The 14,979-nt window shown below is 42.1% G+C and overlaps 1 protein-coding gene across 3 annotated transcripts in view; it reads left to right on the top strand.

Moving 5' to 3' along the window:
• UBE2F (ubiquitin conjugating enzyme E2 F (putative)) overlaps positions 1-14,979 on the top strand; it is a 126,645-nt gene that overhangs the window by 78,124 nt on the left and 33,542 nt on the right. For 2 of the 3 annotated variants that reach the window (XM_059727188.1, XM_006274369.4), the window contains 2 exons: positions 3,584-3,616; positions 6,956-7,018. In XM_059727188.1, the coding sequence (XP_059583171.1) occupies positions 3,584-3,616; positions 6,956-7,018 (96 nt within the window). The remainder of the gene's footprint in view (positions 1-3,583; positions 3,617-6,955; positions 7,019-14,979) is intronic. The other variant, XM_006274371.4, reaches the window with a different exon arrangement.

The following is a 14,979-nucleotide window of genomic DNA, read 5'->3' as shown; positions in this document are numbered from 1 at the left end:
TTGATTCGGATTCGGCTGAAATTTGGGACAGTGATTCGATTCGTTGATTTAGATCACTGTCCCTGATTCAATTCAGCCAAATCTCAATCTGAAGATTCAGTGCTGCTTCAGAGAATCAGTGATTTGGACATACACAGCTTTAAATGTTTTTTCTACATACGTTGAGGTACCAGGTATGGCTCATGAAAGCTGCCATGCTGGGGTGGATGGAGCATCCCACAGGAGTGCAAGGGGGTTTCTGCATGCTTGGCATGCTCAGCAGTGAACCTGGGACCGGTCTACTTCTGTGTCCGCCAGGGAGTGAACCTGGGGGCCCCCCTGCACCACCCCCCTGGCTCAGCAGTTGGCTGTGGGGGGAACCTGGGTGCCCCCTCTAGGCCCAGGAGGCACCGGGGGGGGGGCACGGAGTGGGGCCCCAGTGCGCTCCCCGGCAGACCCAGAAGTGGACTGGAAGTGCTTCTTCCTCCTTAAGATATGACAAGTTCCATTTCCTTTCACTAGACTCCAGTATCCTACCTCTTCTTTCCCTAGCTCCTCTCTATATTATCATCTTTGGATAGCCATCTTCTGCTTGCAAAGTACTGCAGCAAGTTAGTTTAGTAAAAATCGTTTTCTAGGAATGGGTGTCCTGTTCATTTGGTAGCTGTAGAACCAGAGATGCCCTATGTAGTACTGCTATATTTTGAAGTTTTGTAGCTATGACATTCTAGAAAATATAGAAGAAGAAAGGTGTTTTGTTCATAATATCTTTCATTGGACCAACTGTATAGTTGGGAGAGACTGTCTTTTGAGATGGAAGCATCTCTTAAGTTGTCTTTCTCAGCCTGCACAAAGGTGATGCTCCATTTTGCTTAGTGCTGTACCAAGACATCTTTTAGAGTGCCAGTCATGAACAGCAGTAAGTTCAGTATACCTAAAAGAAGCACTACCCCATCTCATTGTGTCTTACTGAGGACTGAACAACTAGACATTAGAGTTAAAATCTGGGACTGGGGGAGGGGAGAGTGAGGAAGCATTCCAGGGGTTTTGGTCGTACTTCCAGTTTCTCCTTGCATTCAAAATTAATGTCAGGTTGAGATCTGCATGCACACACATGCTTTCTATTTAAGCCATAGAAATATGAATCATAGTCTTCACACAGCATCTGAGGTTGTTTTTCCTTGGTATGTCCACAAGAAAATATCATGTGTCCCTCTTGTTCAGACATATGCAGTATGTAGAAGGGTGAAGAGCCAAGAACAAAGCTATAGGCTTAAACTGGGACTATCTTTTGTATTTGCAGCTTTAATGTTGGAGTTACTATTTATTTAATATTTGGTGGTCCTCTGCTATGTTCAGTTTTTTACAACAATGGAATCCTGCTTGAGCAGTAGACATGGTGCTAAGATGAAAAAAAAACAAAACCATGATGAAAGTTGTCACTTAGTGTTAGGACTAAAGAAAGAATGGTGTGTTTCAAACACTTTTGCTTTCTGGCCTGGAAGAGGAAGGATGCAAAGCTAACTAGGTCAGTATTGGAATGTAAGGATAACACCGCATTCTCAAGAATTATATCCATGCATCCAAACATCTGGGAATCCTAATTTTTATCATTTTTCAACCCTCCCCCCCAAAAAAATAAACAAACAAAAACAAACCCAAAACAACAACAAAAATTAAACCACCACCAACAGCTCTCTTCTCAGTAAGTATGTTAGAAGATTCAAGTGATTTTCAATGTTTGCAACAACCGATGACTTCAGAAACTCCATTAGAAGAAAATGCTGAATAGCTTAAAAAGCTGTCACCTAATGTTTACTTTGCTATTCTTCAACCATGTGCATTTCATTTGGCTGATCTACATCATTAAAAATGGATGAAGAGAGGGTGTTTTTCTGTAAGTGGAACCAAGGGAAAATGGGGTAATAAGACTATTGACTGGTTAATGCTGACTTGTCCTATGTCAGCCTCTGCAGTAGGGTATAATTGATAGGGTCATTAATGTTTTGTTAGGACATTGGTTTCACCTGGGGGACCAAGTAATAAACAAGCTAAAATGCATTCGTCTCTTGAACTTTTTTTCATATGCAAATGCAGCAAGTTGTTACATAAGCATTAAATGCTCATTTTCTGTGTCATAATGTAGTTTTTCCTGTTAGGTTTTATCTTCACTGAAGTGGGAGGAAAGGAATAAATAAAGCATATTAGTTATCCTTCTGTAATAACAAGTGGAAGCGAGCACTAGATTTTTATTTCCTGGGTAGTGAGGAGGGCATCAAGTCACAAGCAGTGGGTATAGTATTGAACTTGTATAGCTACTCCACAGTAAAAACTGGAGCAGTGTGGGGTGAAGCAGGCTGCTGTGACCCTGCTTCAAGGCTCCTGGAGCTTTGCTACAGTGGTCTCTCCTTCTCCTTGCCCTGGGTCATCCCAAAGAAGTACAAGGAGCAGAGGCTATTCTTCTGTGGGGGAGAACTGAGAGGGTTCACCATTGGAGAATGCCCCCCCTTCCTGCCAGTAAGCTGCTGGGATAGAGATGCCCTCTCCTGTGGCGGGAACCCTCCGTGGTGTCAGTGGCATCTGCTGTTTTTCAGCAGCTGCAAACTGCCACCTGACAACCTGGCCCCTTCCACGCAGGGAAGGGACAGGCTGTCAATTAATGGGCTCCCCTGAGGGCAGGGGTAGCTTAGGGACCAGTCCTTGTGCCCCCTGTGAAGCTCTCCAGCAGTGGGAGTGGGGGAATGTCTGTACAGTCCAGCCCCTGGACTGTTTTTCTACCAGAAGAAATTCCTTCCATTAGAAGTAAACATTTCTATGTAGCTTAATTTTGCTCGTTGTTTCATAGCCTGTGAAGCTTATAAGCTAGATAGTAATGGAACTTTTTGGTACATAAGGCAAAATGACTATACCAATATGTTGTATCAGATAACATTAGTAATAGATAGACCATTTCCATGTGCTTCATTGGTTTTGATATGGACCTGTAATTGCACATTAGCTGTCTCTATTTAGTTGTTATATGAAATTAATTACAGAGGTAAGCAAATCATTTGTCATGAAGAATCTGGGAAACTTAGACTCTTTTCCTGTTCACAAAAAAAATTGGGATTTAAATCACTTTCCTCAAACTTGAAATTTGGTCTGATGTACATTTTATAATTGTATGGATTGATTGAATAGCAAGCATCTGATATGTGCTATTTGGGATCAGCTGTAATGTGTTCAGTTTTGATGGGTATACTAAGTTGCACTGTAATGTTTCTTTTCTTTGAACACAGAGATGTAAATGTGGCAGCATTTAGTGATTCTATAGAGAAATTCTTAAAATAGCTCTGACTATTTACAAATTATTTGTTCCAGTTAATTTATATTTGATAATGTTTTGAAGTCTTATCCATTGCTTTGTGCAGTCCTGAGTGCTTTTTGGCACATTGTGTATTGAAATAAACTTTTGAAAAAAAAACAAAACACACACACACACACACACACACACACACACACACACACACACACACACACACACACACACCCCAGTTTAATAGAAATATAGGATGTACAATATATTTGACATACGTGTGTGACTGATTCTCTTTTTCCTTTTCAGGATGTTGTTTGGGGATTAAACTCTTTATTTACTGTAAGTAGGCAATGCTTTGCACATAAATTAGTCTCCGCTCTCAAGTGTTTTGTTTTTTTTTTATTTTACCTGGAATGGACCTGATTCATGGTTGCTTGAAGTTAATGTTAGCATTACCACTGATTTTACTGATCATTAAATTGTTCCTCTGTGAAACATTTCTTTCTTTTGTATAGGTAACCTTGCGGCTTATACAGAAGAGCGTGTACTGCTTTTTGGAATTATTTTTCACAGAGCCATAAAGCCATGAAGAGACCTTTGCTAATGAGTAGTTTAGGCTTTGTGGAAACCTTCTCCCCCCCCCCCCCTTTTTTTTTTTAATTAGTGTACTGTGTGACAGGTGGCTATGATTTGCATTGCTAGAACTTCAAAAGATTTCCTTTTTTGGATAAAGGGATAAATGCTATCACAGCATAGGTTAACAATTAAAAAGGGAGGAAATTAAACACCTGTTTGAAGCTTTACCTCGGCCCCTGAATGAGAATAAACACTAATCTTGCAAGGAAATGAGAATAATCCACGTGGGCTCCCATCTGTCATCTGCCACCCTCCTCTCTTGCCTGGGGATCTTCTGAACACACAATAAATTATTTCCCTCTTACAGCAGTGGCAGGGTGTTAGCAGTTCCTTTGCCTTCTCTGATTTGTGCGTAGCATATTATAGGGTATCCTTGGTGTTTTGGGTGTTATGACTAGTAGCTGTAGTTGAATGTGAGGATTTGAAGTGGTGATTTGGGGATTCTGTGGGTAAATGACAATGCAGGAGACTGGACTCTGTGGCCCTGGAGGCCTCCGAGTCCAGTATTTGATGTCCCAATCAAATAAATTAGCAGGTGTAGAAAGACTGCATCTTTTTTTTTACCAAAGGAAGCTGCCTAGGGCAGCTGGAAAAAGTGGTAGTACCATTGTAAACCCCCCCCCCCCCCCCAAAACAAAACAAAAAAAAAACAAGACAAACCCCCAGGACTAATGGCAGAAACAGGCAACCAGAAACCTGAATAGTTATCTCTGAATAGTTTCTTGACTCTAGACTTGCAGGTCAAGGCATGATAAGATCTGATGCATGATCCACACAATCGCGCCTCCTGCCAAGCTGCACATGCATGGCAGGAGGCTTCATTGTTGGATCCAACATCGGATCCATTCACACCTTATTGATGATGCAGGGGGTACTGCCTGCACCAGCGTGTAGCAAACTCCTCCTGCTGCTAGAAGACCTGTTGCTCTCAGCCACGGGGTGTACATGTAGCCCCACGTTCAATTAACAGCTTGTTAAGAGAGCCACAAAGTTATCATCATGGAACCTAGTTTTCCATCCACAGTGGAAAACCACAGAATCTGTGTTTTTCCATGATCTACAGAAAGCGTGGTGGCGTCCTGTGATGAACAGTGCCATTTCTGCTCTTTATTTTTACTGTGGTTTTTGCCTCTGTCAGTCAACAGCAGAGGGAGGGAGAGGAAGCAGAGGGGGTACACCACTGCTGATTAGCCGAGAGGCAAAAACCATAGCAAAAATGAGAAAGCAGAAATGGCACTGCTTGCCACAGAATGTCGGTGCACTTTCAGTAGGTTGTGGAAAAATATGAATTTTGTGTGCATTTTAAGCGGAGATTTTCGGCTTTTTCCCGTAGAAAACTAGGATGCCTAGTTATTACACACTTTTTTTTGTAAAATAACTTTGTGGCTTATTCCTGGTTTTATCAAGCTATTAATTGATTGAAAGTGTAGTTGGATCACAACTTGGGCCGCATCTGTGTGTTTATACTTAAGCAACTAATAGAGGTTTGCCCTCCCTTCCTTCGAAAAGCTGTTTTTCCGGGAGGGGGGCAAAGACTGAAGAAGGGAAAATAAAAGGGAGATGCAGCCAATCTCACAGTCTGGGCTTTGATTTACCATCTCCTCCTTCAGCCTAGGCTTGTCTCCTCCATGCTTGTCTCAAATGGAGGGAAGGAGCTGGATCTCTGAATTGCTGGTGCTACTACCAGAAATAGTTTTGTTCTCCTGTGTAGAAGTCTACAGAGCCCAGGGCAGCTGTACCCTTTAAGGGCTACTGAGGCTTAATGTTCTTAGATATAGCCTTTTAAGGTAAATTGAATGAAAAATATATTGGGGAGCCTTTACCACCTCAGTGCAGAGTAACTTTTTTCTTTTTTTTTTTAAATAGTCCTTCATTGCATTTTAAATGACTAAAGCAAGGTGAATCCATTTGAGAAGACAAAAAGTACAGTCAGCAATAAGAGTGTATGTAAATTGATTCACTGTAAGACCATCTGGTTATGCACAACAAATTGCAGGGATTTATAATGTCCTTTAAGACCTATACTTTGCAACCTCCATTTTTGTATTTCCCCTATGCTGCTCTTCAGAAGTTTGAGGGGTTTTTGTTTTGTTTTGCTTTCTGGGTTTTTATTGGATTTAAGTAGGGGCTTTTTAGGGGGCGTTACAGTTTATTAAGCTTTAAAATGATGGCTTAAGCTTGCTTCTGGAAAGTAAGTAGGTAGTTAAGATTTTTTTAAATGTTACTTTGTTTTGTTTTTGAGGGAAAAAGACAAATTTGGAAGTATGTGCTAAAATTACCATACAGATTAATTACTGTTGAAACAAGTCTCAGGGGCAATGGTGTGAGCCTTTCACACTTGTAAAGTCATGGCACTTCACTTTTTATAGATGTTTATAGAAGTAGTGACACAATAGACTTGAATCCCAGAGAAAATGATCTTTGTTTCCATAGTGATTGTTCATGATTTTCTATGATAACTTAACACGGTTTTTTGTCAGCTTCTTGTCCCTCAATTTTAACAATATGAAGTACAGTGGTCATGCAAATTAATGCACTGGGTCTGTACTAGTGGTTCACATTTAGATGTTGTGCAAGTGTTGCCAGAAATGAAACTTCTGTTTGCAACTTGAATATGGCAGCAGCAGGTTCCAGAGAGATTCTTCTACCTGCAGCGCTAAATATCTTGTGGGCCTGTCTTTCTTCTAAATCCGGGTTTTCTGCTTTTTACCAGAATCATTAGTGTTCTGCCCATTGATACATTGGATATTCCTTGAATCTCAGATTGTTTTGCTGAGTGTCCTTCAGAAGATGCCAAATTGTTTCCAGACAATCAGTGAAAGGAAAAGCCATCAATTTAAGTAGTGTCTAGGTTCTTTTGGCATACACTTAAGCAGTGATTGACTTAACCGAATTAGTTTTCATTTGCACTAAGTGGGCTTTAAACCAGAGACCTATAAGCATAAAAATGAAAATGTTATTTAATACTTTGCCTCATCTGCTTATTTCATCCTATGCAAATAGAGTTGTTTGTATTTAAAAAGTTTTCTGTCTCTTTTACAGGATCTCTTGAATTTTGATGATCCTTTGAATATTGAGGCTGCAGAACACCATTTGCGTGACAAGGTGAGTTGGCATCTTACTCAAAGTATTTTCTTCCTTAACCAGTATACATGCTGTTCTAAATCAGTATCTTAGTCTTCCAGCTTTAGGGACTAGTATGACTTGGAATACCAGTAGGCAGGTACCTTAACAAAATATAGTCTACTGTAAAAAAAAACCCAAATAGTAGTAATATGAAGAACATACTAAGCTTGTTAGGTAGAATCAAATCCATCCATAGCATTCCATTCTTCTCATCTTTCTAAGGCACTTCCAGAGTCCAGTGTATTCTGTGCACCAGGTGGTGGTTGGTTACTTTTAAAGCTGTTATTCCAGATTGCTCTAAATTTGTCAGGATCTTTGACAAGAGACCTCCTCCTCCTCTGCCTCCCTCAGAAAGACATCTGTTTCCTACCCAAGTCTCACACAGCCCCTGCATCGTATATTTCTTATCAAGCCAGAAGCTTGGATGCTTTTAAGAATTCTTAGCAGAAGTCCTGTTTTTGTCAAAATATTTCCTCGAGTCAAGTTTTTTTACACAGTATGACCTGGACAATTCAAATATGGGACTTAATACTTACATAGTTTTTCAAATTTTCAAAATTAACCACTAACTCAGAGTATAACGAAGAATTTCAGTTAATAAGTCTGTTTGCCTACAGGTCTATGGGGATGAGTTAATATTTTTTATATAGACCATACATAGTCCTGTTGACTTATTTCTTAGGAAAAAGTAGGTAATTTCTTCTTTTGTATGGATCACAACATCTTGTTCATTACATTATACAGAGATATGATCTAACTCAACTAGTTCAAATAAAAATAAGGTGGAGGGTTAAGGAATATACATACATTTATTTATGAATCCTTTACATCCAGATTTGTTTTATAAGCCTTTGCGTGAGGTTGACTTGGCAAGTTATATACAGCTTCAGCTTCCTGTTTCACCTTGAACAGTCAAGCTTGAAGGGTTTTAGAGCTCTTATGGTTTAAATATTTTAGTCTCCGGGTGTTCCTGTTCAAGTTGAGCTTAGTGATTAATGTGGAATAATCCTTTAAATAATGATGATTGAAATACTTCAATTAAACCAAGAAAGCAGTCAGCAGTTTGAATTCTGTAACAGAAGTGACAGCTTAGTTTTCATACTTCTAGACATTTATGATATAAGAAGATCTGGTACTTTAACAAATATGTCCAGTTTGGTATTCATTTATTTGGTTGGTGTTTTTTTTTAAGTTTTGGAAATGTTTTGGGTCCATCTCATGACCTGATTTTCATTAAGGAATTTGTTTCCTTGGAAATATAGTATCTTTTGAGGTAAGGATACTATGGAGCTTCCCTAGACAAAAAAAAAAAAAAAAAGAATAAATTAGCCATAAGCAAAAAAAAAAAAAAAAAAGCAGACAGAGAAAAAGAGCCACTGCAACAAAGACTGAGTCAGCCAAATTCTTTCTACTTGTGCATTTTAAGACTGAATTGGTCACAAAGATTGAATCTGTGTAAGCCTTGCGTGGGCCATTAGGATGCACGGTCAGTAAGGATGTAACTTGACACCAGCTTATTACTGGTTGTGAAGTGCCAAAAGAAGAGAAACCAGTTTGGCTGTTGGATATTAAACTGATTTTTACAAGGAAGTCCTATCACATCAGAGATTAAAAAGGTTTCTTTAGATGGTAGCAGTCTTGAAAATAGCCTGTCAAGTTAAATTTTAGAATGAAAATAAATTGATTTTTCCTCTTGCATCTGAAGTAGATAATCTTATACAACATATTAATTTTTTTCTTCAAAGTAATGTAAATAAATAAATAAATACATAAGTAAGTACATTTCTTACTTTAATATATTTGACTGCCTGTTAGCAGTTGCATGTTCAGGTCTTTTTTTATCATGTTAATATATAACACAATGTGGAGGCACCTTGATAGGTTTCCTGCTGCCTGTGGTATAACTACTCTGAGAACATTCTGATGGTGATGCATTTCACTGGCTACTGTAAATGCACCCTAAAATATCTTTGCTTCAGATAAACATTTTATTGTACTGCTTTTTAAAAAAACTCATAGCATGCTGTCTAGGGTTTGTGGTGGTTTGGTTGGTCTTAAATATGAATGTCTAGTGTAATGTATATGCTCGTCATTAAGGTAACTTTGCAATGTTCTGCCCTGTCATAATTTTGTATTTAGAAATATTTTCCTATTAGACCGCTGAGAACTTTATTGAATAATTTTCATCAAGAGGACATGCATTCAGTGTTAAGTATCAGCCCTAGAGTTGAAATAAATGTTTCAAGAAAAGAGCTTTTTGTAAGTGTTTTGGCTTTCAACAGCAACAGAAATAAACCTCAAGCATTCTACTGTGACTCTCTAAAGGAAGTAAGTATTTCATGGATGTCACTTCATTGGACTCAAATGTGAAGTGCTGAGATTCTTTTGTTGCTAATCTAGACTAAATCTTCCTTCCTATTATATGAGTATTATCAGCTAATTAAAAGCCTGTCTCTAGTTATTTAAGTTGAAAAGCTGAAGTTCATGACTCATTAGGCTGGCTCATGTCAAAAAGACAGTCTGTCTTTTAACAGATTCTGGAAAAAAGGTATTTTAGTAGTTACGTTAAGTCTGTAATGCTCGAACCCTTAATATTGATTCTTGGGCAACATGTAAATTATACTGTAGGTATAAACAATACATTGGGCACCTTTGAAGTAAGTAAACTGCACCAAGGTTTATCTGAGGCTAATTTGTATGAAGTGAAAAATGAACTTTTCCAGCTAGAAGATCTTATTTCACCCTCCAACTCTCCTGTGAAATATGAATTTTCATTTCTGCCTCGCAGAAATTTTACAAACTTTACATTCTCCTATGCCTGAAGAGGGGTGTGTGTACCTGAAAGTTTGCAACTAAATAGAAACATTTTTTTTTGCAACTATCTAGTTGGTCTAATAAAAGATATGACCTCTAGTGCACTGACTGCTTGTTTTTTTAGACCAACATGGCTATGACCTTTATCCCTGATGCATTGGGCATTGCATTTGTATCTTATTTCTGGTCTGAATGCATGAGGCTTCAGCTTCCAGCTCTGGGGCCTTTTCAGCTAGATTAGGTAGCTCTCAATTATCTAATTATTTTTTATTTGTAGCTTTGTAGACCATGATCTTTTCACTGTTTAAAGAAGATAGAACTGCATTGTGTACCTGTATAAGGCACTTGACAAATCTTGCATCATGCTGTAATTTTCCTGAATGCTTTACAATTACTCAACAAGCTTTTTCAAAGTATGGATAGCAGATCTTAGACTAAGCATTCCAGAACTAGTCTTTGTGGGCACTTTTACACATGTTCTGGGGGTCGGGGTAGGGTTCCAAGAGCCGCGCCAGTTAAAGCTCTGCAGCATTATGTGTATTGGCGTCCCCATGCTTCAAAATGGCAGCAGTGGTGCTTGAACTAAAGCTTGTTTAACAGGCTTTAGGTTAAGCACCCCCACTGCCTTTTTGAAGCACAGGGACACTGATATGAGATGCAGAAACTGGCTGCAATGAAGTAATTACCATACTTCAGCAGCCTGTGTGCTTGTGTATAAGCACCCAAGTTGTCATTTCCAGAGATGATACTATCTCCTTACACTTGCTTGATATTTCCCTACTTATGCATCCAGGGATCACATTTTTCCTTCCATTGCAAGCTCAGAATCAACTATCTATCACAAAGTCCTTTTCACATTCTGCATTCCAGAACACTGACTCCCATTTCATCAGCGTGACCTGCATCTACTTTATTGCATTCCTAAAACATTCCTAAAAAAACATGGCTTTCTGAGCAGGCTAGTCTCTATGGCAGGTGTGGGTAATTATTTCAGCTAGAAGGCCACTTAATGAGTTTTAGTGAGCTGTCAAGGGCCACAAGGGTAGCCCTGCCCCTTGATAGGTGCGCAGACCCCCTCCCCCCCTTACCTTTGCCACTGGAAGTCCCTGCCCTTGACCTCTGAAGTATTCCTTTTGGGAGGGGAGAGTTGCCATCTTGGAACCAGAAAAAAAACAAATCGTACACCAAGTCTAAAACCTACTATAACATAGCTCAATTTTATTACAAAAAATGTTTTTGCCATGATTTTTGTTTGGGTACTGTATATAAAGATGATTTCATAGTATCTCAAGAATAGTCTTACTTCTGTATATTGTGTGTAGGGTGTGGCTTTGTGCGTGTGTGTGTGTGTGTGTATGTGGTTGGGTGTGGGGGATGTATGTGGTGTTTGTGTGGGCGTGTAGCTGTATGTGTGGCAGGGGCATAGAGTGTGTTGCAGGATTGTATGTGGGGTTTCTGGGACCAGGGTGTGGGGTTTGTGGGGTGGGGCGCACGAGTGCCAGGAGCTGCTTGTGTGCCGCAGGGAGCCCTGTGTGGTAGAGGCGGGCTGGCTAGTTGCACTCCTTGCCACCACACACATTACTGGCCAGAGCCATATCCAGCTGGGCAGCAATGCCTGCATGGGTCGCAAGCTCCCCAAGTGCTTGCTGCTGCCACTGGCAGTGAGGACTGCACTACAGGGGGGAGTGTGGGCAGGGTGTTGGGACCCCCCTACACCCATGCTCTCTCCTCCCACCACCTCCCTCGGAGGTGCTTCACTCTCCCACCAGCCCCATGCTCCACACTCCTGCCCAGCTATAGCACCCCCTGCCCCCATCTCCACTGCTTCTCTACCTGATGCCTGGAGTAACCACTGCATGAGGGAGACAAGGAGGAGCCAGTGGAGGCCAGGGAAGCTGAGCAGGTCCCCCAGTGGCTGCAGCAGTGGCAGCAGCAGCCCCACTGGAAAGCTGCGTGATGGTGGAGCCAGACTCTTCCAAAAGGGTCTCACAGCACCCTGGTTGAGAATTGCTAGTTGAAGCATTGCAGAATAGCCTATATGATAGTAACTGTTTTGACCATATGAATTAACAATATCAATAACACTCGAGGATTACTGATCTTAGTTTAATTGATTCTGATATTATGCATTTAACTACAGCTGTTGGATTTTAAGGAGTAAAATAATTCTTCCCCTGTCTCATATTGCAATGCCTACTTGTTTACTTGCTTACACATGTGTCATATTTAAGTACTTTTTGGCCAAAGTACTTAATACTTGACAATATCAATTAACAATATCAATGTAGTGGATTCTGAACCTGCTCCACTGAGCCAGTAAATATTTACATTTTGTTGACTTTGTATTCTAAAAATGGAATATATGCTCTTGCAGCATTTTCTACTGTGTACACAGCTAAAGTTCGAAAGAAATGAACAAATGAGTTCAGTTGATTCTCTTTAGACAGAGGAAGGTACATAGATGATTGCTTGGAATGCTGTAATATTTTTGGTAAATTCAAAGGTTGCATTTTGCTGGTCTAAGATTTTTAGTGTAACGTGTATCCTTATGAAACAAGGTGAGGTAGAAGTAGGTTTGGGGTTTTTTTTAATAATCAACTTTCTGTTGTAGCATTTGTACCCACCATAATCTGTGTGTAGCCAATGATTACTAATCTTAGTTTAATTGATTCTAATAATTGATTGCCCTGGTAAAATCTGTGGGCAAGGAAGGAGCCCCCCAGGGGGCACTTGCCTGCCTGTACATTAATGCCAGGAGCTTGGGGAATAAGCAGGAGGAGCTCATCCTCCTGTTCAGTGCAAACAATTACGATGTCATAGGGATAACGGAGACCTGGTGGGACTCCACCCATGACTGGACCATGGGGATAGATGGCTATACCCTGTACAAGAGGGATCGTGTAGAGAAAAGGGGTGGGGGTGTAGCTCTCTATGTTAAGGAAAGCTATGCGTCCCTGCAAGGACCCTCTGGGTTAAAATCCGTGGGGAACACGGCACAGGGGACACAATGTTGGGAGTCTATTACAGACCTCCCACCCAAAGTCCTGAGCTTGACCAGGAGTTTGCCTGGGAACTGGCTGAGGCAGCTTGCTCCAGGACCATGGTTGTCATGGGTGACTTCAATTACCCAGACATCTCGTGGGAGGATCGCTCAGCAAAATCTGAGCGGTCGCAGAGCTTCCTCTCGTGCGTGGATGACCTCTACCTGACTCAAGAAGTCTATGGGCCAACGAGAGGCAAAGCGCTGCTCGATCTGGTGCTGGCTACTGGGGATGACCTAGTTGACGACCTAGTGATCGATGGGAAGCTGGGTGACAGCGACCACGAGCTGATCACCTTCACCATCTGTCGAAAAGCTGGCAAGTCAGTCAGCAACACGGAAGTCCTTGACTTCAGGAAAGCTGACTTTGACAAGCTCAGGAGGCTTGTCAGTGAGGCCCTAAGGGACTGTGACCACAGGGAGAGGGGAGTTCAAGAAGAGTGGTTGCTCCTCAAGGGAGCGATCCTCCATGCACAAACTAAGTCTATTCCATCTCGGAGGAAAGGCAGCAAGAGGGCACAGCAGCCCCCCTGGCTCTCCAGGGACCTAGCAGACCTCCTGAGGCTAAAAAGAAAGGCCTACAAAGGATGGAGGATGGGAGTCACCTCCAAGGAGGATTATTCTGCACTGGTCCGGTCCTGTAGGGAGCAGACCAGGAAAGCCAAGGCTGCAACTGAACTCCAGCTAGCTTTGAGCATCAAGGACAATAAAAAGTACTTTTTCAGATATGTGGGGAGCCGGAGGAAAAGCAGGGGCAACGTTGGACCCCTGCTGAACCAGATGGAGCAACTGACGCCCAGGAAAAAGCCAACCTATTAAATAGGTACTTTGCGTCGGTCTTTCATCAGCCCCATGGGACGCCCGTGCCCGCTACAGGGCCGGGAAGTCCAGGTGAGGGTGATCCCCTGCCCTCCATTAATGCTGACTTTGTGAAGGAACATCTTGAGAAGCTGGATACCTTCAAGTCAGCCGGCCCTGACAATCTTCACCCCAGGGTACTCAAGGAGCTGGCGAGCATCATAGCCCAGCCTCTAGCGCGGATCTTTGAAAACTCTTGGCGCTCTGGTGTAGTGCCCGAAGACTGGAAGAAGGCCAACGTGGTGCCTATCTTCAAGAAAGGGAGGAAAGTGGATCCGGCTAACTATAGGCCCATCAGCCTGACTTCTATCCCGGGGAAGATCTTAGAAAAGTTTATTAAGGAGGCCATCCTTAATGGACTGGCCGACGCCAACATCTTAAGGGATAGCCAGCACGGGTTTGTTGCGGGTAGGTCTTGCTTGACCAATCTCATTTCCTTCTATGACCAGGTGACCTATCACCTGGACAAGGGAGATGAGATTGATGTCATATATCTTGACTTCAGAAAAGCCTTCGATCTGGTGTCCCATGATCGTCTCTTGGAGAAACTGGCCAATTGTCGCCTTGGGTCCTCCACTATCCACTGGCTGGAAAATTGGCTCCGGGGTCGGACCCAGAGGGTAGTAATTGATGGAAGTCACTCATCGTGGTGTCCTGTGACCAGTGGGGTCCCCCAGGGCTCTGTCCTTGGACCCATACTGTTCAACATCTTCATTAATGATGTGGACACTGGAGTCAGAAGCGGACTGGCCAAGTTCGCCAATGACACCAAACTTTGGGGCAAAGCATCCACGCCAGAAGACAGGCGGGTGATCCAGGCTGACCTGGACAGGCTCAGCAAGTGGGCGGACGAGAATCTGATGGCGTTCAACGCCGATAAATGCAAGGTTCTCCACCTTGGGGGGGAAAAAAAACCCGCAGCATCCTTATAGGCTCGGCAGTGTTGTGTTGGCTAGCACTATGGAAGAAAGAGACTTGGGGGTCATCATTGACCACAAGATGAACATGAGCCTGCAATGCGATGCTGCGGCTAGTAAAGCGACCAAAAAGCTGGCTTGCATCCATAGATGCTTCTCAAGCAAATCCCGGGACGTCATTCTCCCCCTGTACTCGGCCTTAGTGAGGCCGCAGCTGGAGTACTGCGTCCAGTTTTGGGCTCCACAATTCAAAAAGGATGTGGAGAAGCTTGAGAGAGTCCAGAGAAGAGCCACGCGCATGATCAGAGGTC

Source organism: Alligator mississippiensis, chromosome 4 (genome assembly GCF_030867095.1).
Source record: "Alligator mississippiensis isolate rAllMis1 chromosome 4, rAllMis1, whole genome shotgun sequence".
Lineage (NCBI taxonomy): Eukaryota > Metazoa > Chordata > Crocodylia > Alligatoridae > Alligator > Alligator mississippiensis.
The sequence above is the reverse complement of the archived record's forward strand: the minus strand, read 5'-3'. Positions and strand labels throughout refer to the sequence as shown.